Source organism: Arachis hypogaea, chromosome 19 (genome assembly GCF_003086295.3).
Source record: "Arachis hypogaea cultivar Tifrunner chromosome 19, arahy.Tifrunner.gnm2.J5K5, whole genome shotgun sequence".
Taxonomy (NCBI): domain Eukaryota; kingdom Viridiplantae; phylum Streptophyta; class Magnoliopsida; order Fabales; family Fabaceae; genus Arachis; species Arachis hypogaea.
Genome location: NC_092054.1, coordinates 27,556,275 through 27,577,977, shown reverse-complemented (window position 1 = coordinate 27,577,977; position 21,703 = coordinate 27,556,275). Strand labels below are relative to the sequence as shown.

Below are 21,703 nucleotides of genomic sequence, written 5' to 3'. Positions count from 1 at the left end.
TTATTAAAGCGCGTCTGCATCATAATAAAATGTATAGTTGATGGTCTTTTTTGTAAAGCATATTGTGTCTCTGTGATTCACTTTCTATGCTAGAAATTTATTTCTAACCTTTAATTCAGCAAGTATGTCTTCAGAGATCCTACCAACTACAAATGTCACAAAAACATATCCAAATTCCTCCTCGTACATTGATCCCCATTCATGAAGTTCCTACAAATTTTAGCATGAACGTAACAACTATCATTGGTTAAATGTTGTAATCATATATCAACTTAAAATACTTATTATTCAAATATAGTTGAACTCAAGTTTTTAAGGGTATGGCTAATGAACAAACCTGCACAGTAGCTTCGTTCGTCGTTTCCAAGTATTCGTTAGAACAAGATCGTCATGATATAGCCTCCATTGGGTCACTCACTCGCCTACATGTGAGAGACTAAAGATGAGTTCACAGCTTATGAAACCATTGCTATTATTGTTCCCAAGAGTGAAGAGTCAACAAACGCCTTCATCAAAGGGGTAGCAATCCAAGTGATCCTTACAAGCAACTGCAGTCCCTGATAAGGCAGCTATGATGGTAAGAACCCGAGGAAATAACATTCAACTTACGAGACCATATGTCTCTGGCAACCATAATTGCATGTTCCAATGAAGAGAATGGAAAGGCCATAGCCATTTCGTTAGCGAATGTTGTGCCTGCACAGTATGATGAGAAATCATCCGTTTTTATTTCTCCTGTTACAACACCATTTTATGTTAACTATTTGGGTCAATGATAACAATATTATAATTCAACGCAATTTACTTGATACCAAAATTTTTTTCATTGGAGACTAAGAACAACAACAATGATGATGACAACAACAAAGCCTTGAAAACTAACTTTTGCTAGCAACAATCGTTGGAAGAAATGAGAAACTGGTGGTATTCATGAAAATCAACAAGAAATGAAAACTTAATTCAAATACGAAAACACAGATAGTAATGTAACCAGCAAACTGCGTACATCATAAACAATGTTAAACTTATTAAACACACACAGATTCTCTATAAATGATGAACACGTTTTCCATATTTTCACTATGCCACATCATCGATGTTATTAGAAACATCTTTTATTGGGTCTTTTATATCATCATCCCTTGCCAACTGTAAATCACTGATGTCACCTGCCGCTGACATGTTCAACCCGGGCTGTAGAGAAAAAGCAGCTTCAACTTCTTCATTCTCTCCTCCTATGTCATACAAGTCTCGTGGTTTTACATGAACCACTACACTCCATTCTTGATCTAATTCATCACGTACATAGTACACGAGATGAGCTTCTGATGCCAATATGTACGGTTTATCATCTTCTCGATCACCGGTGTGAATCGGACGAGTGAAATTAATGCTGGTAAGGCCCAGATGGTCCTGTTTGATGCCTCTGCTCGTAGTTGTATCAGCCCAAATACATCTAAACAAAATCACTGTGAAATGGCAGCTGTAGTTCAATTCGATTATGTCCACAATTTTTTCATAATATGGAACATCACTAACAACCACTCTATTGTCACGCATGCTTGTATAAATTTTTGTATTGGATGAGACATAAACTCCACTATTTTGGATTTTTAGCCCGTCTTCCTTTGTGATAGTTCTAAACTTGTACCCATTGACGTTGTACGCCTCAAAACGTCTTGCCTGAAGCATGGGACTACATGCCAGCAACTTTATTTCTTTTGAATGTATAGTACTGTGGTGCACGAAATTGTGATGTCCAGGCTCAAACTATTCCTGGCACGTGAGCAAATTGGTACGCGTAATCGTGATTACACATTTATAATATGTCACAACTTCGATACAACTAACCAGCAAGTGCACTGGGTCGTCCAAGTAATACCTTACGTGAGTAAGGGTCGAATCCCACGGAGATTGTTGGTATGAAGCAAGCTATGGTCACCTTGTAAATCTCAGTCAGGCAGATATAAAGTAATAATGGAGTTTTCGAAAGTAATTAATAAAATAGGGATAGAAATACTTATGTAAATCATTGGTAGGAATTTCAGATAAGCTAATGGAGATGCTTTTCGTTCCTCTGAACCTCTGCTTTCTTGCTATCTTCATCCAATCAGTCTTACTCCTTTCCATGGCTGGCTTTATGTGATACATCACCATTGTCAACGGCTACTTTCGGTCATCTCTCGGGAAAATGATCCAATGCCCTGTCACGGCACGGCTAATCGTCTGGAGGCATCACCTTTGTTAATGGCTTCATCTTATCCTCTCAGTGAAAATGATCAACGCACCCTGTCACGGGACAGCTATTCATCTGTCGGTTCTCGATCATGCTGGAATAGGATTTACTATCCTTTTGCGTCTGTCACTAACACCCTGCAATCGCGAGTTTGGAGCTCGTCACAGTCATTCAATCATTGAATCCTACTCAGAATACCACAGACAAGGTTTAGACTTTTCGGATTCTCTTGAATGCCGCCATCATTCTAGCTTACGCCACGAAGATTCTGATTAGGAAATCTAAGAGATACTCATTCAGTCGAAGGTAGAACGGAAGTGGTTGTCAGGCACGCGTTCATAGGGAATGATGATGATTGTCACGTTCATCACATTCAGATTGAAGTACGAATGAATATCTTAGAAGCGAAATAAGATGAATTGAATAGAAAATAGTAGTACTTTGCATTAACCTTTGAGGAACAGCAGAGCTCCACATCTTAATCTATGGAGTGTAGAAACTCTACCGTTAAAATTACATAAGTGAAAGTCCAGGCATGGCCGAGATGGCCAGCCCCTCTGATCTAAGAACCAGGCGTCCAAAGATATCTAATACAATAGTAAAAGGTCCTATTTATAATAAACTAGCTACTAGGATTTACATGAGTAAGTAATTGATGCATAAATTCACTTCCGGGGCCCACTTGGTGTGTGCTTGGGCTGAGCTCTAACTTTACACGTGCAGAGGCCATTTGTGGAGTTGAACGCCAGGTTTTGATCCATTTCTGGCGTTCAACTCTGGTTTTGGATCCTTTTCTGGCGCTGGACGCCAGAATTGGGCAGAGAGCTGGCGTTGAAAGCCAGTTTGTGTCGTCTATTCTTGGCCAAAGTATGGATTATTATATATTGCTGGAAAGCCCTGGATGTCTACTTTTCAACGCAATTAGAAGCGCGCCATTTTGAGTTCTGTAGCTCTAGAAAATCTACTTTGAGTGCAGGGAGGTCAGAATCCAACAGCATCAGCAGTCCTTCTTCAACCTCTGAATCTGATTTTTGCTCAAGTCCCTCAATTTCAGCCAGAAAATACCTGAAATCACAGAAAAATACACAAACTCATAGTAAAGTCCAGAAATGTGAATTTAACATAAAAACCAATGAAAAAATCCCTAAAAGTAACTAGATTCTACTAAAAACATACTAAAAATAATGCCAAAAAGCGTATAAATTATCCGCTCATCACAACACCAAACTTAAATTGTTGCTTGTCCCCAAGCAACTGAAAATCAAATAGGATAAAAAGAATAGAATATACTATAAATTCCAAACTATCAATGAAACATAGCTCCAATCAGATGAGTGGGACTTGAAGCTTTTTGCCTCTTGAATAGTTTTGTCATCTCACTTTATCCATTGAGGTTCAGAATGATTGGCATCTATAGGAACTCAGAGTTCAGATAGTGTTATTGATTCTCCTAGTTCAGTATGATGATTCTTGAACACAGCTATTTTATGAGTCTTGGCCGTGGCCCTAAGCACTTTGTTTTCCAGTATTACCACCGGATACATAAATGCCACAGACACATAATTGGGTGAACCTTTTTAGATTGTGACTCAGCTTTGCTAAAGTCCCCAATTAGAGGTGTCCAGGGTTCTTAAGCACACTCTTTTTTTGCTTTGGACCTTGACTTTAACCGCTTAGTCTCAAGTTTTCACTTGACACCTACACGCCACAAGCACATGGTTAGGGACAGCTTGGTTTAGCCGCTTAGACCAGGATTTTATTCCTTTAGGCCCTCCTATCCACTGATGCTCAAAGCCTTGGGATCCTTTTTAATTGCCCTTGCCTTTTGGTTTTAAGGGTTATTGGCTTTTTGCTCTTGCCTCTTGGTTTTAAGAGCTTTTGGCTTTTTCTGCTTGCTTTTTCTTTTTCTTTCTATTTTTTTCGCCTATTTTTTTTCTGCAAGCTTTGTTCTTTGCTGCTTTTTCTTGCTTCAAGAATCATTTTTATGATTTTTCAGATTATCAAATAACATGTCTCCTAGTCATCGTTCTTTCAAGAGCCAACATATTTAACATTCTTAAACAACAACTTCAAAAGACATATGCACTGTTCAAGCATACATTCAGAAAACAAGAAGCATTGTCACCACATCAATATAATTAAGCTAAGTTCAAGGATAAATTCAAAACTCATGTACTTCTTGTTCTTTTGAATTAAAATAGTTTTTATTTTAAGAGAGGTGATGGATTCATAGGACATTCATAACTTTAAGACAAAGTTACTAACTACTGATGATCATGTAATGAAGACACGAACATAGATAAGCACATATCATAGAAAACGAAAAACAGAAGAAATAAGAACAAGGAATGAGTCCACCTTAGTGATGGTGGCGTTTCCTTCTTGAGGAACCAATGATGTCCTTGAGCTCTTCTATGTCTCTTCCTTGTTTTTGTTGCTCCTCCCTCATTGCTTTTTGATCTTCTTTTATTTCATGAAGGATGATGGAGTGCTCTTGATGTTCCACCCTTAGTTGTTCCCCATAATTTTGTGGAGGAAAGTGCATTCGAGGCATCTCCAGGATCTCATGGTGATGAGCTTCCTGCGCCTCTTGAGCTCCATGAATGAGCTCTCTTGTTTGCTCCATCCTTTTCTTAGTGATGAGCTTTAGAGATGAATCTTTCCATCTCCCATGGCTCAGAGGTGAAAGCACTTGCCTTCCCTTTCCTCTTTGAGGTTTCTCTAGCCTTAGGTGCCATTAATGGTTATGGAAAACCAAAAAAAAGCTATGCTTTTACCACACCAAACTTAGAATGTTGCTCGTCCTCGAGCAAAAGAAGAAAGAATAGAAGAAGAAGAAGATATGGAGGAGATGGAGGGATGTGTGTATGGATGTGAGTGGTGAATGGAAAACAGAAGGGATGATCATGAATGGAGAGAGAGAGGGTGAGGTGGGTGGGGATCCTGTGGAATTCACAGATCCTGAGATGATCCTGTGGTGTCCACAGATCTTGAGGTGTCAAGGCATTTACATCCCTGCACCAATTTAGGCATGCAAAATACCCTTGCACACAACTCTGGGCGTTCAGCGCCAGGTTGGTGCCCATTTTGGGCGTTCAACGCCCATTTGCTGCCATTTCTGACGTTGAACGCCAGAACCATGCCTGTTCTAGCGTTCAGCGCCCAGAAGCTGCCCATTTTGGGCGTTCAGCGCCAGAACCATGCTCTGTTCTGGCGCTGAACGCCAGACAGATGCTCCTCCAGGGTGTGATTTTTCTTCTGCTGTTTTTGATTCTGTTTTTAATTTTTATATTTATTTTGTGATTCCACATGATCATGAACCTAATAAAACATGAAAAACAAAAATAATAGAGTTAGATAAATAAACATTGGGTTGCCTCCCAACAAGCGCTTCTTTAATGTCAATAGCTTGACAGTGGGCTCTCATGGAGCCTCACAGATGTTCAGAGCATTGTTGAGACTCTCCAACACCAAACTTAGAGTTTGGATATGGGAGTTCAACACCAAACTTAGAGTTTGGTTGTGGCCTCCCAACACCAAACTTAGAGTTTGACTGTGGGGGCTCTGGTTGACTCTGCTTTGAGAGAAGCTTTTTCTGCTTCCTCTCCATGGTTGCAGAGGGAAATCCTTGAGTTTTAAACACAAGGGAGTTCTTATTCCATTGAAGGACTATTTCACCTCTGTCAACATCAATCACAGCTCTTGCTGTGGCCAGGAAAGGTCTTCCTAGGATGATGGATTCATCCTCTTCCTTTCCAGTATCCAGGACTATGAAATCAGCAGGGATGTAAAGGCCTTCAACCTTTACTAACACGTCCTCTACTTGTCCATAAGCCTGTTTTCTTGAGCTGTCTGCCATCTCTAATGAGATTTTAGCAGCTTGCACCCCATAGATTCCCAGTTTCTCTATTACAGAGAGGGGCATGAGGTTTATTCCTGAACCAAGGTCACACAGAGCCTTAAAGATTATGGTGCCTATGGTACAGGGTATTATGAACTTTCCAGGATCCTGTCTCTTCTGAGGCAATGTCAGTTGATCCAGATCACTTAGTTCATTGATGAACAAGGGAGGTTCAACTTCCCAAGTATCAATGCCAAATAGTTTGGCATTCAGCTTCATGATTGCACCAAGAAACTTGGCAATTTGCTCTTCAGTAACATCCTCATTCTCTTCAGAAGAGGAATACTCATCAGAGCTTATGAAGGGCATAAGGAGGTTCAATGGAATCTCTATGGTCTCTAGATGAGCCTCAGAGTCCTTTGATTCCTCAGAGGGAAGCTCCTTATTGATCACTGGACGTCCCAGGAGGTCTTCCTCCTTGGGATTCACGTCCTCTCCTCTCCTCACAGGTTCGGCCATGGTGCTTATGTCAATGGCCTTGCACTCTCCTTTTGGATTCTCTTCTGTATTGCTTGGGAGAGTACTAGGAGGGATTTCAGTGATCCTTTTACTCAGCTGGCCCACTTGTGCTTCCAGATTTCTAATGGAAGATCTTGTTTCATTCATGAAACTTACAGTGGCCTTAGACAGATCAGAGACTAAGTTTGCCAAATTAGAAGTATTTTATTCAGAGTTCTCTATCTGTTGCTGAGTGGATGATGGAAAAGGTTTATTATTGTTAAACCTGTTTCTTCCACCATTATTAAAGCCTTGTTGAGGCTTTTGATCCTTCCATGAGAAATTTGGATGATTTCTCCATGATGAGTTATAGGTGTTTCCATAAGGTTCACCTAAGTAATTTACCTCTGCTATTGCAGGGTTTTCAGGATCATAAGCTTCTTCTTCAGAAGATGCCTCTTGAGTACTGTTGGATGCAGCTTGCATTCCATGTAGACTCTGAGAGATCATATTGACTTGCTGAGTCAATATTTTATTCTGAGCCAATATGGCATTCAGAGTATCAACTTCAAGAACTCCCTTCTTCATAGGCGTCCCATTGCTCACAGGATTCCTTTCAGAAGTGTACATGAACTGGTTATTAGCAACCATGTCAATGAGTTCTTGAGCTTCTGCAGGCGTTTTCTTTAGGTGAATGGATCCACCTGCAGAAGTGTCCAGTGACATCTTTGATAGCTCAGATAAACCATCATAGAATATATCCAGGATGGTCCATTCTGAAAGCATGTCAGAGGGACACTTTTTGGTCAACTGTTTGTATCTTTCCCAAGCTTCATAGAGGGATTCACCTTCTTTCTGTCTGAAGGTTTGAACATCAGCTCTAAGCTTGCTCAGCTTTTGAGGAGGAAAGTACTTGGCTAAGAAAGCCGTGACCAGCTTATCCCAAGAGTTCAGGCTGTCTTTGGGTTGAGAATCCAACCATAATCTAGCTCTGTCTCTTACAGCAAAAGGGAAAAGCATGAGCCTGTAGACTTCAGGATCTACTCCATTAGTCTTAACAGTATCACATATCTGCAAGAATTCAGTTAAGAACTGAAAGGATCTTCAGATGGAAGTCCATGAAACTTGTAGTTCTGCTGCATCAGAGAAACTAATTGAGGTTTCAGCTCAAAGTTGTTTGCTCCAATGGCAGGAATGGAGATGCTTCTTCCATGTAAATTGGAATTAGGTGCAGTAAAGTCACCAAGCATCTTCCTTACATTATTATTATTTTCGGCTGCCATCTCCTTTTCTTGTTCGAAAATTCCTGACAGGTGCTTGCTGGATAGTTGTAATTTAGCTTCTCTTAATTTTCTCTTCAGAGTCCTTTCAGGTTCTGGATCTGTCTCAATAAGAATATTCTTGTCCTTGCTCCTGCTCATATGACAAAGAAGAGGGCACAGGAAAATAATAATAATAGGGATCCTTTTTGCCCAAGCATAGAGGTTCCCTTATGTGAGTAGAAGAAAAGAAGAAAAGAAAATATGAACTCAGAGAGAGAGGGGGTTCGGATTTTTGGTGAGTTGAAGGAAAGATGTTAGTATATCAATAAACAAATAGAAGAAGATGAGAGGGGGAAGTGAATTTTCGAAAACAATTTTTGAAAAAGAGTTAGTGATTTTTGAGAATAGTTTTTGAAAAAGGTTAGTAAATTTTTTTTTCTTTTTTTTTTTGAAAATTCAAATAAAAATAAAAAAAAATAATTAGTTAATAAAAAAGAAATTTTTGAAAAAGGGGGGAGATATTTTCGAAAATTAGAGAGAGAGAGTTAGTTAGGTAGTTTTGAAAAAGATAAGAAACAAACAAAAAGTTAGTTAGTTAGTTGAAACAAATTTTGAAAAGATGAGAAGTTAGGAAGTTAGAAAAGATATTTTGAAATTAGATTTTTGAAAAAGATAAGATAAGAAGATATTTTAGAAATTAGTTTTGAAAAAGATTTGATTTTTAAAATCTCAATTAATGACTTGATTCATAAGAAATCACAAGATATGATTCTAGAACTTAAAGTTTGAATCTTTCTTAACAAGCAAGTAACAAACTTCAAATTTTTGAATCAAAACATTAATTGATTATGTTATTTTCGAAAATTTGATATAAAAATAAGAAAAAGATTTTTGAAAAATATTTTTGGAATTTTCGAAAATAACTAAGAATTTTGAAAAAGATTTGATTTTTGAAAAAGATATTGAAAAAGATAAGATTTTCAAATTGAAAATTTGATTTGACTCATAAGAAACAACTTGATTTTAAAAATTTTTGAAAAAGTCAACTCAAATGTTCGAATTTGATGAGAGAAAAAAGGAAAAGATATTTTTTTGGTTTTTGAATTTTTAATGATGAGAGAGAAAAACACTAAAATGATGCAATGCATGAAATTTTTAGATCAAAACAATGAATGCATGCAAGAATGCTATGAATGTCAAGATGAACACTAAGAACACTATGAATGTCAAGATGAACATCATAGACACAATTTTGAAAAATTTTTAATGCAAAGAAAACATGCAAGACACCAAACTTAGAATTCTTTAATGCTTAGACACTAAGAATTCAAGAATGCATATGAAAAACACCATACAACACAAAACAAAAAATCATCAAGATCAAACAAGAAGACTTACCAAGAACAACTTTGAAGATCATGAAGAATACTATGAATGCATGAAATTTTCGAAAAATGCAAGATGCACATGCAATTGACACCAAACTTATAACATGACTCAAGACTCAAACAAGAAACACAAAAAATATTTTTGATTTTTATGATTTTCTAATTTTTTTGTATTTTCTTTTAATTTTTTCGAAAATTATTGTGAAAAAATAAAAATAAGGATTCCAAAATTTTTAATATGAATTCCAGGAATCTTATGCTCTAAAGCTCCAATCAAAGGGTCAGGCATGGCTTAATAGCCAGCCAAGCTTTAGTATGTAACTCAGACATGACACGCCTGACATACTCATTCCCAAAGGAATTAGACATGGCTTTACAGCCAGCCAGGCTTCAACATGCTCCATGAAACACTAGAATTCATTCTTAAAAATTCTGAAGACAAATATATTTTTGAAAACATTTTTATTTTAAAATATTTTTTTTTCGAAAACAAAAGAAAAATTTTTGAAAGATTTTTGAAAATTTTTTAAAGAGAAAACAAAAAGAAAATTACCTAATCTGAGCAACAAGATGAACCGTCAGTTGTCCAAACTCGAACAATCCCCGGCAACGGCGCCAAAAACTTGGTACACGAAATTGTGATGTCTAGGCTCAAAATATTCCTGGCACGTGAGCAACTTGGTACGCGTAATCGTGATTACACATTCATAATATGTCACAACTTCGATACAACTAACCAGCAAGTGCACTGGGTCGTCCAAGTAATACCTTACGTGAGTAAGGGTCGAATCCCACGGAGATTGTTGGTATGAAGCAAGCTATGGTCACCTTGTAAATCTCAGTTAGGCAGATATAAAGTAATAATGGAGTTTTCGAAAGTAATTAATAAAATAGGGATAGAAATACTTATGTAAATCATTGGTAGGAATTTCAGATAAGCTAATGGAGATGCTTTTCGTTCCTCTGAACCTCTGCTTTCTTGCTATCTTCATCCAATCAGTCTTACTCCTTTTCATGGCTGGCTTTATGTGATACATCACCATTGTCAACGGCTACTTTCAGTCATCTCTCAGGAAAATGATCCAATGCCCTGTCACGGCACGGCTAATCGTCTGGAGGCATCACCTTTGTCAATGACTTCATCTTATCCTCTCAGTGAAAATGATCAACGCACCCTGTCACGGCACGGCTATTCATCTGTCGGTTCTCGATCATGCTGGAATAGGATTTACTATCCTTTTGCGTCTGTCACTAACGCCCTGCAATCGCGAGTTTGGAGCTCGTCACAGTCATTCAATCATTGAATCCTACTCAGAATACCACAGACAAGGTTTAGACTTTCCGGATTCTCTTGAATGCCGCCATCATTCTAGCTTACGCCACGAAGATTCTGATTAGGAAATCTAAGAGATACTCATTCAGTCGAAGGTAGAACGGAAGTGGTTGTCAGGCACGCGTTCATAGGGAATGATGATGATTGTCACGTTCATCACATTCAGATTGAAGTACGAATGAATATCTTAGAAGCGAAATAAGATGAATTGAATAGAAAACAGTAGTACTTTGCATTAACCTTTGAGGAACAGCAGAGCTCTACACCTTAATCTATGGAGTGTAGAAACTCTACCGTTAAAATTACATAAGTGAAAGTCCAGGCATGGCCGAGATGGCCAGCCCCTTTGATCTAAGAACCAGGCGTCCAAAGATGTCTAATACAATAGTAAAAGGTCCTATTTATAATAAACTAGCTACTAGGGTTTACATGAGTAAGTAATTGATGCATAAATTTACTTCCGGGGCCCACTTGGTGTGTGCTTGGGCTGAGCTCTAACTTTACACGTGCAGAGGCCATTTGTGGAGTTGAACGCCAGGTTTTGATCCATTTCTGGCGTTCAACTCTGGTTTTGGATCCTTTTCTGGCGCTGGACGCCAGAATTGGGCAGAGAGCTGGCGTTGAACGCCAGTTTGCATCGTCTATTCTTGGCCAAAGTATGGACTATTATATATTTCTGGAAAGCCCTGGATGTCCACTTTCCAACGCAATTAGAAGCGCGCCATTTTGAGTTCTGTAGCTCTAGAAAATCCACTTTGAGTGCAGGGAGGTCAGAATCCAACAGCATCAGCAGTCCTTCTTCAACCTCTGAATTTGATTTTTGCTCAAGTCCCTCAATTTCAGCCAGAAAATACCTGAAATCACAGAAAAACACACAAACTCATAGTAAAGTCCAGAAATGTGAATTTAACATAAAAACCAATGAAAACATCCCTAAAAGTAACCAGATTCTACTAAAAACATACTAAAAACAATGCCAAAAAGCGTATAAATTATCCGCTCATCATACTGTCCATTGGAACCTAGCACCATAAATTAAAGTTCATTCGTATAAAACATTGGAATTCGTAAATTATAATTCTAGGGCATAAATAAGTTGGTCAGGTTAAATTTCTACCAACCTCATACTTGAACCAGTGAGAAAATTCTGCATGCACAACACGGTCTATCTTAGATTGCGACCTTGTTTGATGCCGTAATTTTCCCTTCGTTTCTGCCCTAAATGTACTTTATGACACAACAAGAAATTAGTCCAACGACTGAGTGTTTGAAATGGGTTATAATCGTACTTAAAAAGTGTACTCTGCATACTAACTCAATAAATGGAACGACGGCCTCGCAATTGACTAGCACATGACGATGTGCCTGATCATTTTCCATCGGGGTCAGTCCAAAATGTGAAACAGCCCCTGAAGCTTTTCCAATTTCTGGGGACATAGTTTTTCCTGTATTGTTTGTAATATCAACAGGTTGATCATCAAGTCACGCTGGTCGGTTGATTCTAGTTTCAATATTATCCAAATATCTGGAACAGAATATCAAAATCTTCTCAGATAAATAGCCCTCCGCAATTGAGCCTTCTGCTTGTGCCTTATTACGCACATGTTGCTTCAATCGTCCTAGATACCTTTTACATAAATAGGACACAACACTTAGTATATACGTAATGAGACAAAATAAATGTATTAAAGGCGCTTAGTAGCAAGCTAACCTTTCTATTGGATACATCCACCGATAATGTACCGGGCCACCAAGTTTTAGTTCATCAACGAGATGCACCGTAAGGTGAACCATGACAGTGAAGAATGATGGAAGAAAGATCATTTTCATCTGACATAGAGTTTGCACAACATGATTCAGAAGGCCACCAAGCTGCATAGAATTTATAGCTTTCCAACAGAGTTCTCAGAAAAATGAAGACAAATTTGCAATCACAGTCGACACCGGACTCGGCAATGCATTCTTCACCAAAATCGGAAGTAATTGTTCCATTAGAATGTGGCTGTCGTGACTTTTCAACCCATACAACTTGCGCTATCGGATGTCAACATAACGAGCAATATTGCTCGAGTAACCATCTGGAAAGACCACGTTCTGTAGAGTCTTCAGGAATACATCCTTCTATGGATTCGACATTGTGAAGATTGCTGAAGGATATTTACCATCTTCGTCCGGCCACAATTCAGGTCTTATGCCCATGGTTTGTAAATCTTTGTGAGCTTTAAGATTGTCTTTTGATTTGACGCTATCGTTTAAGATAGTGAAGACCACATTGTCACAAATATTTTTCTCTATATGCATCACGTCAAGGTTATGACGTAACATGTGATCCTTCCAGTATGGGAGTTCAAAGAACACACTCCTATTTTTTCAATACGAGTCATCTTGATCTGCATCTTCACTAATGTGTCTTCTTTTGGCTGTCAAAGTTGAGTTCTTCCCAAATGAAATTTGCATGTTAGACTATTGCCTTAAGACATCTATTCCATAATACTTCTTTGGTGGATCTCTGCTTTCAGCTTGTCCGTCAAATCTATTCCGGTCTAGTCTATATTTATGGCCCTGATTCAAGAAGTAACGATGGCCCATGTAATACCGTTTTTGACTGAATGTTAGTCGCTGAGCCTTAGCATCCACATTACACGTGGGACATGCTAACCCACTGTACGTGTTCCAGCCAGATAAATTTTTCAACCCTGGAAAACCGCTAATAGTCAACATTAGCGCCGCATGCATCTTGAAAGTTGTCCTTTTATTAGCATCATAAGTTTCAACGCCATCCCAGAGTTGCTTCAACTCATCTACCAAGGGCTCCAAATAAACATCTATGCCATTACCCAACATTTTAAAACTGGGAATAATCATAGATAGTATAAAAGATGCCTATTTCATGCAAAGCCATGGAAGAAGATTGTACGGAATAAGAATCACAGGCCAAATAGAATACTTCGTACTCATATTTTCGAAAGGATTAAATCCGTCACTAGCTAAAGCTAAACGAACACTGCGCAGATCGTTAGAAAAAAATGGATACTTTGCATCAAATTCTTTCCATGCTTCAACGTCCCTTGGATGCCCCAAGTACCCATCATTATTATCAGCCTCTTTATGCCATAACATGTCAGTTGAAGTTTTGCTACACATGAATAACCGTTGCAGTTGTGGTATAAGAGGAAAGTAACAGAGAGTCTTTGCTGGGAGAGGCTTTCCATTTTTCCTGACAGGTATTTTGAGTTTTGTAACGGAACCCTTTCGCTTCTTTTGCTTCCATCGTGAAGTCCCACACTACTTGCATTTGGTCGCATCCCCATCATCACCCCGATATAACATGCAATCATTCGGGTATGCATCTATCTTTTTGTATTCAATCCCTAACTTTCGGATAGTTTTTTTGGCTTCATACAATGTGGACGGGAGTTTGGCTTGCTCAAATGCATCCCGCAATAAGTCCAGAATCATCGACATAGCCTTATCACTCACACCGCACATATACTTAATATGATAAAGTTTCACTAGGAAAGACAACTTTGAGTATTTCGAGCAGCCTGGATATAATTCCTCCGCTCCATCCGTAAGAAGATCGGTAAAATCATGTGCCTCGTGACTTGGACCATCGTACAAGTACGGCAACTCCAGATCATCGTCTTCTACAGGTTCACCTGTTGCAGTCTCCTCACTTCCATGAGGCATTGTGAAGTTAAATGTCTCGTGCACCATTTGAAAATATGGATTCACCTCGGTTGTAAGTTTTTTAACTATCGGTGTGCAAATAGAGCTATCTTCAGCTGGTTTCTCAGCATGACACAACCACAAAGTATATCCAAGGGGAAAGGACTTTATCAACAGGTGGTCGTACGCATCCTCTCTTGTTTGCATAAATTAAAATCCACATTGAGGACATGGACACTTTATCATGTCATCTGACGATGCATTTGTAAATGCAAAGTCTATATTCTATGCTATCTCGTAGCTTAAGAATCCAGGTTTTGTCCATATCTATCATACACCAAAGATATGGTTTAATAATTAATATGATACAACTTGTTCAACACTAAAATAATGTTAAGTATCTTAGGGTATTTTATCCGCATGATATAACAAATACAGTTCTACTTGGAGTTAAAATGTATGGTTATAATATTAAATTATATTCAATACAAGGAGCTAATTGTGTTTCAAATGTGTCAATTAAATTAAAATTAACTGTGTTTCATATGCATCTAAAAAATAGTTTGAGTTTAAAACAGCATACGCATTAAATTTTTGGTTTTTGTTGCTAAAAAATAACTATAAACAAGAAATGTAGTAAAACGTAAGATGTATGGTAAAATACGTGCGCAACTAAAAACATTAAAATTTATAATAAAATGTATAGTAAAACGTAGAATATAAAACTAATATAAAAAAAAAGATGCCACATAATTACAGTTATAATATGACTCTAAAATTTACACAAAATAATTTTTGTTACAATATATTAGGATTCATTTTACATATAATAGTCATTCATCTAAGTTCATTCATGGAGTACCTTAGAAAAATTATATTTACGTAATTTTTTTTATCTTATAACCTTTTTATAATTTGGGATTCAAAATTTATGTATTTTTATTTTTATTCAAGATTTATTTTTATGTTTTATTTTAGTTATGTTAATAAAAAAGTATTAACATTAGTTTTTAATTTTTTACTTTTACGATGGATAAATAAAAAATGAGACTTTTTTATAAATTAGAAGATTAAAAAACTATTTATTATAGGAGAAATTAAGTCTATTTCTTGACCATAGGAATACATATAATTCACTCTTGAATGTAATCAAAATAAATATAAATTTATTTAATTTTTTAAATTTTACATTAATTATTAAATGGTTTAATTACTCTGTTGGTCCCTACAGTTTTGCGAAATTTTCAATTAAGTCTTTATACTTTATTTCCTTTTAATTGAGTCCTTGCACCAAAATTTTTTTTTAATTGGGTCCCTACACATTTTTTTTCTTTTATTTAGGTCCCTATACCAATTCTTTTTTTTTAGTTGGATCCCTATAAAATTAAGCCAATTACTACTAAGAGGGACTTAATTGAAAAAAAAATTTAGTGCAGGGACCCAATTAAAAAGAAAAAAAGTATAGGGACCTAATTGAAAATTTCACGAAACTATAGGGACCAACAGAATAATTAAACCTTATTAAAATCATGATATAATGGATGTACTCCTGTTAAAAAAATTGAAAGAGGTAATGACCAAATCAGTATCCGAAAGATTCAAACGCTGATATTTTGGTATCTCACTATTGTTATTGACAAAATGATTCTTAAAAGATTTTAAAATTTGACAAGCATGCTCCTGAGCTTACCGGAGTAAATTTTCGGCAAGCACAATGCTGATGTGGCCACTGTGTTTCGGTGACTTGGCAAACCACCCCCAAAGTTCCCTCCTCAACGCACACTCCCTCCCTTTCCCTCTCCCTCCTGTCGCAGCCCCCATCCCCAACGCACACTTCTCCCTCATCGTAGTCTCCGCTGTATCACAACCCCCTCCCCATCGTACACTTTCCCTTTCTCCCTCAACACCACCATTCACAGCAACAATAACTTTAACATCAACAACAACAACAACCTCCACCACTCTCCCTCTCCAACGCACACTACCCCTCCCTCCCTCAACTCCACCACTCGTAGTCCTTAATATCAATAGCAACAATAATCTCTACCACTCCCCCTTCCCCAACTCACACTCCCCTCTCCCTCCCTCAACACCACCATTCACAGCAACAACAACCTCAACATCAACAGAGTTGCCCCAAATCATGAATTGTTCCAAATTTTTAGGTTAAATTATCATTCAAAAAAATTAATAACAATAAAATTCAGAGAAAATAAACAAATTCATATACAATAATCAAAATAAAATAAAATAAAATAAAACTTAATACAACACCACCAAAGCAAGAATAGAAGAAGAACACCAGACACAGAGGGACACGACACGATGGAGCCAAGATGGAACCCAGACCGAGGAGGCATGGCAGCTACCGGGGGCTAGCAACAAGCAGATACAAGCAGTGAAGACGACAGTGGTGAAGACGCACAGACAACGCAATGTCATGAAGGAGATAGATGACACTGGCGGATGCAGAAGATCCGATGATGAGATGGCAACAGTGCGGTGTCCATGACACTAGCTCTGTAAGATTGAGAATGTTGAACTCCACTGCTGTTTTGGGGGAGAGTGAGTTAAGAGTGTGTGAGACACTGTGTTGAGAAGGGGATTAGAATTCAAAGGGGCAAGGGAAGGGGGATTAGGGTTCAAAAAGGGAGATTTTGGATTGAGGAGGGGGGAAATGCATTGGGGATGGGGGATTAGGGTTAGGGAAGGGGAGGAAAGGATTAGGGTTGAGGAGGGGGGAGAGTACATTCAGGAAGGGGAGGGGGAAGGAGAAGGAGAAGTGCGTTGGAAAGGAAGAAAGGAAGAAGTAGGGTGGAGGGGGGGGTTGCCATGTCATCAAAATGTAGTGGCCATGTCAGCACTGTACCTGCCGGAGATGTGCTCCGGCGAACTTGTGGGTACGCTTGTCAAATTTTAAAATCTTTTAAGGATCATTTTGTCAATAACAATAGTGAGGTACCAAAATGTCAGCGTTTGAATCTTTCGAGTACTGATTTGGTCATTACCTCAAATTGAAAATGACTTCATAACAATTTTTTTGTTGGACGAAAACATGACTCATTAACTATAAAGTCTAATTTAAACAACTGTTTATAAGTAAAATAAGTAATAAAAACTAGACATAATATTTAACCTTCTTGTTATTTGGTACAAAAATAAATATAATAAAAAATAAATCATTGTTCCCATATATAATAACAAAAAATTTAACATTTTTCTCTTCTAGAGCTATCTAGTTTTTTAGTTTTCATCTTTATTTTTTTTTACTTTATTTTAATTTTGTTAAGCAAAAAAGTACTAATATCATCTAACTTTAATTTTCAACTTCTATTCTAAATAAAAATATGTGACTTTGTAGTTTGTATGCATTATATAATAATAAAAAAATACTTATAATAGAAAAAAATAAAACTTATTTGTTCGTTACATTTATAGGAGTATAGATGATTCACATAAGAGTTATGTGACATTTTTTTCTATCTTATTTTTAAGTAGTATTCCTGAGTGTAATGACCTTATGTTGTGTAATGACCGTATGTTGTGTAAAGGATTAATCAAATGCCTAGAAAACTTCGCTACACCATTAGTACTGCAGCCAGAACTATTGCTGCCCCTGATAGTCAAACCCACACTTCTGGTGAGTTAAGTAATGCAACACTTATCTCAAATGTTGATTTGCCTTTTAGGATAGACTTTATTCAATATAATTTGTGGGAATACTGGAAAAAATTGGTTGATGTACTAACTACTTTGTTTTTAGTACACAGATGGAACGAAGGATACGGGAGTAAATACTTCAAGTGCACAGCGGCGTGCTAAAGAGCCTCTACCTCCGCATTCCGGCAACGGTGCTCGAATATCTCATGTTAACGCTATACCATTTCGACCACCGCGCAATGAAACACGGCTGGCTCCGTCAAGTGACATGGGGAGCTATACAAAGTTGAAACATGAGTATGGGTTGAAAAAGGGAATTATGGGTAGCTAGGCATGAATTTAAAAGTATATAGAATATATGTATATTAGGTGAGAGCTTAGGTTAATTAAAGATTCAATTTATAAAGCTCACTTAGCCATATGTACACCCTTACCTGCACCTTGGCCCCATTACAACCCTGAAAAGACCTCATGATGTTTGCATTGGTATATTAACTGTTGTTGATTGGTTAGGAGAAAAACAAAAGTTAGAAAACATGACTAGAGAAGAATAGAGTGATTACCCTATACACTAGAGATTAGAGCGTACATACATTACCAGTGAGGGTTCAATGCTTGAATTTTCATGTTTCCTGCTTTCATAAGCTATCTTCTTGCACTTTTATCGGTTTTATTGTATAATGATAGAATTAGTGGAATTTGATTTGTAATTGTTTTGAAGGGATTATTTACTTTTGATCAAGTGGACAATAATCATATAGTTGCATTTATTTATATATATAGGATTGCATTGAATTTCATGAGTTTCTACATGTTCATATTTATTTCCTTGTCTCCTTCAATTTAGCATGAGGACATGCTAATGTTTAAGTGTGGGGAGATTGATAAACCACTATTTTATAGTTTATATTATGTTTAATTGTGTGGTTTTATCATGATCCTTACCCACTTATTCATCAATTTAGCATGCATTTAAATTTCCTTCCTAAATTTAGTACATGTCTGAAAATTGCTTCCTAGAGACTTTAATTATTTAATTTTAATTCTCTTTTATTCCATTCGATGCCGTGATCTGTGTGTCAAGTGTTTCAGGCTTTATAGGGCATGAATGAGATGGAGATTGGAGAGGAAGCTAGCAAAAATGGAAGGAACACAAGAATTTGAGGAGATAACCAGCGAGAAGTGACGCGGTCGCATGGCTCACGCGACCGCGCGAAGGAGCGCAAATCGCAGTGACGCGGCCGCATGGCTTGCGCGGCCACGCAGATTGGAAAGCGCAAGCGACGCGGTAGCGTGGACGACGCGAAAGCGTGGAGAGGAAAAAGCGCAAGCGACGCGTCCGCATGGACGACGTGATCGCGTGACATGTGCGATCTGCATAATCTGCAGAATTCACTGGGGGCGATTTTGGACCTTATTTCGGCCCAGGTTTCGTCCCGGAACAGCAGACTAGAGTTAGAGAATATGCAGAAACAACACACACATTCATTCAGTAGTTTTTAGATCTAGTTTTACTCTCTTAGGTTTTTCTCTCGAAGTTTTTAGGATTCTAAATTTGAATTGATCTGAGCATTGGAACATTGAGAAGAGTTATTTCCCTCATCAAGACTTCGTCATTCTAGTTCGTTTTCTTAACTTGGTTTCATTCTTCCATGTTCCTTGCTTTGTTCAATTTTGTATTTGAATGCTTTTATGATTAATTAATGCAAGGGTTATTTCTTTTTAATTCAATTTCAATTCCAATAATCATGTCTTCTTTTGATTCCCTTTTATGTGCTATGGATTCTTTATTTACAATGCGTGAGTAGTTTCCTTACTTGATGGGGAGTTGATTAAAAGGAACTCTTGAGTTGGAAGGATTGAAGGAAAAATTTGTAGTTGGGTTAAATGTTAGACTGCTATCCTGTCACCAACGCCAATCCCTTTGAACTAAGTGGGTTGCAACTTGTGAACAGATCTGGCATTCCAACTTGTTTGACTTTCCCTTACCTAGTAAAGGATAACCAAACAGAGTAACCGTTAATTATAAATCAATCTTAAAAATCACTCAATCAATGATAGAGCTTCTAACAAATCAATTCCCAGTCAAGGATTTTATTTATATTATTTAAAATTTCTCAATTTAAATTCCAATTTACTTAGCTCAACTTCTTGGAACATCTGATTAATAAAACAGCACACTTTTCTGCAACTCGTTGAGAGACGACCTGGGACTTAAAACTCCCAGTAATTTTAATTTAAACTCTCTGTGACATATTTCTAAATTGATAGGCAAATTTTCGGTGAGTTAAGAACTATACTTGCAACGTAACCATTTTAATAAATTTTTAATTCACCAGCTTCTGCTTCCCATCATCCTGCAACACGCACAGAGCATCCAGATTTACATGAAGTTGTAGATGACCATTCAGAAGATGATGACTATGACTCGGAGGTGGATGAGTGATGCACCACTATTTCGTGGTACATCTTGTACTTAATTGAGTGGATTTTATCCACTAAACTCACACTTATTCATAGAATTTGCATGTTTTACATTTTTCTTCTTGATTTTGTGCTATGATTGGAAACATGTTTCTTTGGTCTTAAATTTGCTATGTTTAATCCTCTCTTATTACCATTCGATACCGTGTTATGTGTGTTAAGTTTTTGCAGAGATTACAGGGCAGGAATGGCTTAGAGGATGGAAAGGAAGCATGCAAAAGTGGAAGGAATAAAAAAATTGAAGGAACTGCAAAGCTGTCAGTCCTGACCTCTTTTCACTCAAACGGTCATAACTTGAGCTATAGAGGTCCGAATGAGGTGGTTCTAGTTGCGTTGGAAAGCTAACATTCGGAGCTTCGCAACGATATATAATTTGCTATAGCTGACCCGAAGATAGGTGATGCGCACGCATGAATCACGCGCACACATGACCTGGAAAAAATTCAATCCACGCGTACACGTGGACGACGCGTACGCGTGACTTTGCCATGTGCTGGACGTATCAGAAATCACTGAGGGCTATTTTTGACCTAATTTTCGGCCCAGAAAACACAGATTAGAGGCTATAAAGTGGGAGAATCGATCCATTCATGGATGCAACATTCATACTCATAATTTTAGGTTTTAGATGTAGTTCTCTAGAGAGAGAAGCTCTCTCCTCTCTCTTAGGTTTTAGGATTTAGGATTTCTTTTAGGATTAGGATTTCTTCTTCTTCTCAATTCCAAGTTCAATGTTCATTTAAATTATTAATGCAAAAAGTTCTTTTCCATTTAAATCTATTATTTGTTTAATTGTTTCCAATTGAATTTTAATTACCATGTTCCCTTTTTTTTATTTTCAAGGCATTTTTATTCGAGTAGATTTTCTCTCCCTTTGCTTTGGTTGAGTAATTGGTGACACTTGAGTTATCAAACTCAGCTGTTGATTGAAAATTAAAATTTGCTGATTGATTTGGATCCCTCTAAAGCTAGTCTTTCCATAGGAGTTGACTAGGACTTGAGAAATCAAATTGATTAGTCCACTTGACTTTCCTTTATTTAGTAAGGGTTAATTAAGTGGGAGCAATAAACAATTCTCATCACACCTGATAAGGATAACTAGGATGAGATTTCCAGTTCTTATACCTTGCAATGGTTTTCATGATAATTTACTTTAATTGTTGCCCGTTTATTTTCCCGTTCCCTATTTCAAAAACCCAAAAATATACCTTTTTCCATAACCAATAATAAATCATACTTCCCTGCAATTCCTTGAGAGACGACCCGAGGTTTCAATACTTCGGTTATCAATTTTATTGGGTTTGCTTAAGTGACAAACAAGTTTTTGTATGA

At 37.4% G+C, this 21,703-nt stretch overlaps 1 protein-coding gene and 1 non-coding gene across 2 annotated transcripts; one reads left to right on the top strand and one right to left on the bottom strand.

Annotated features, from left to right (window-relative positions):
• Positions 1-7,355: 7,355 nt before the first annotated feature.
• On the top strand, positions 7,356-7,463 carry LOC112781235 (small nucleolar RNA R71). Its single transcript, XR_003192024.1, has one exon. It is a non-coding gene; the product is annotated as a small nucleolar RNA R71 (small nucleolar RNA).
• A 4,577-nt stretch (positions 7,464-12,040) lies between these two features.
• LOC112778172 (uncharacterized) lies at positions 12,041-14,248 on the bottom strand. Its single transcript, XM_025822523.1, has 7 exons — positions 13,848-14,248; positions 13,562-13,694; positions 13,029-13,441; positions 12,721-12,920; positions 12,480-12,592; positions 12,270-12,388; positions 12,041-12,185 (listed from the first exon to the last, which is right to left on the bottom strand). The coding sequence occupies exons 1-7, from the start codon at positions 14,246-14,248 to the stop codon at positions 12,041-12,043; spliced, it is 1,524 nt and encodes a 507-aa protein (XP_025678308.1).
• Between the last annotated feature and the right edge of the window lie 7,455 nt (positions 14,249-21,703).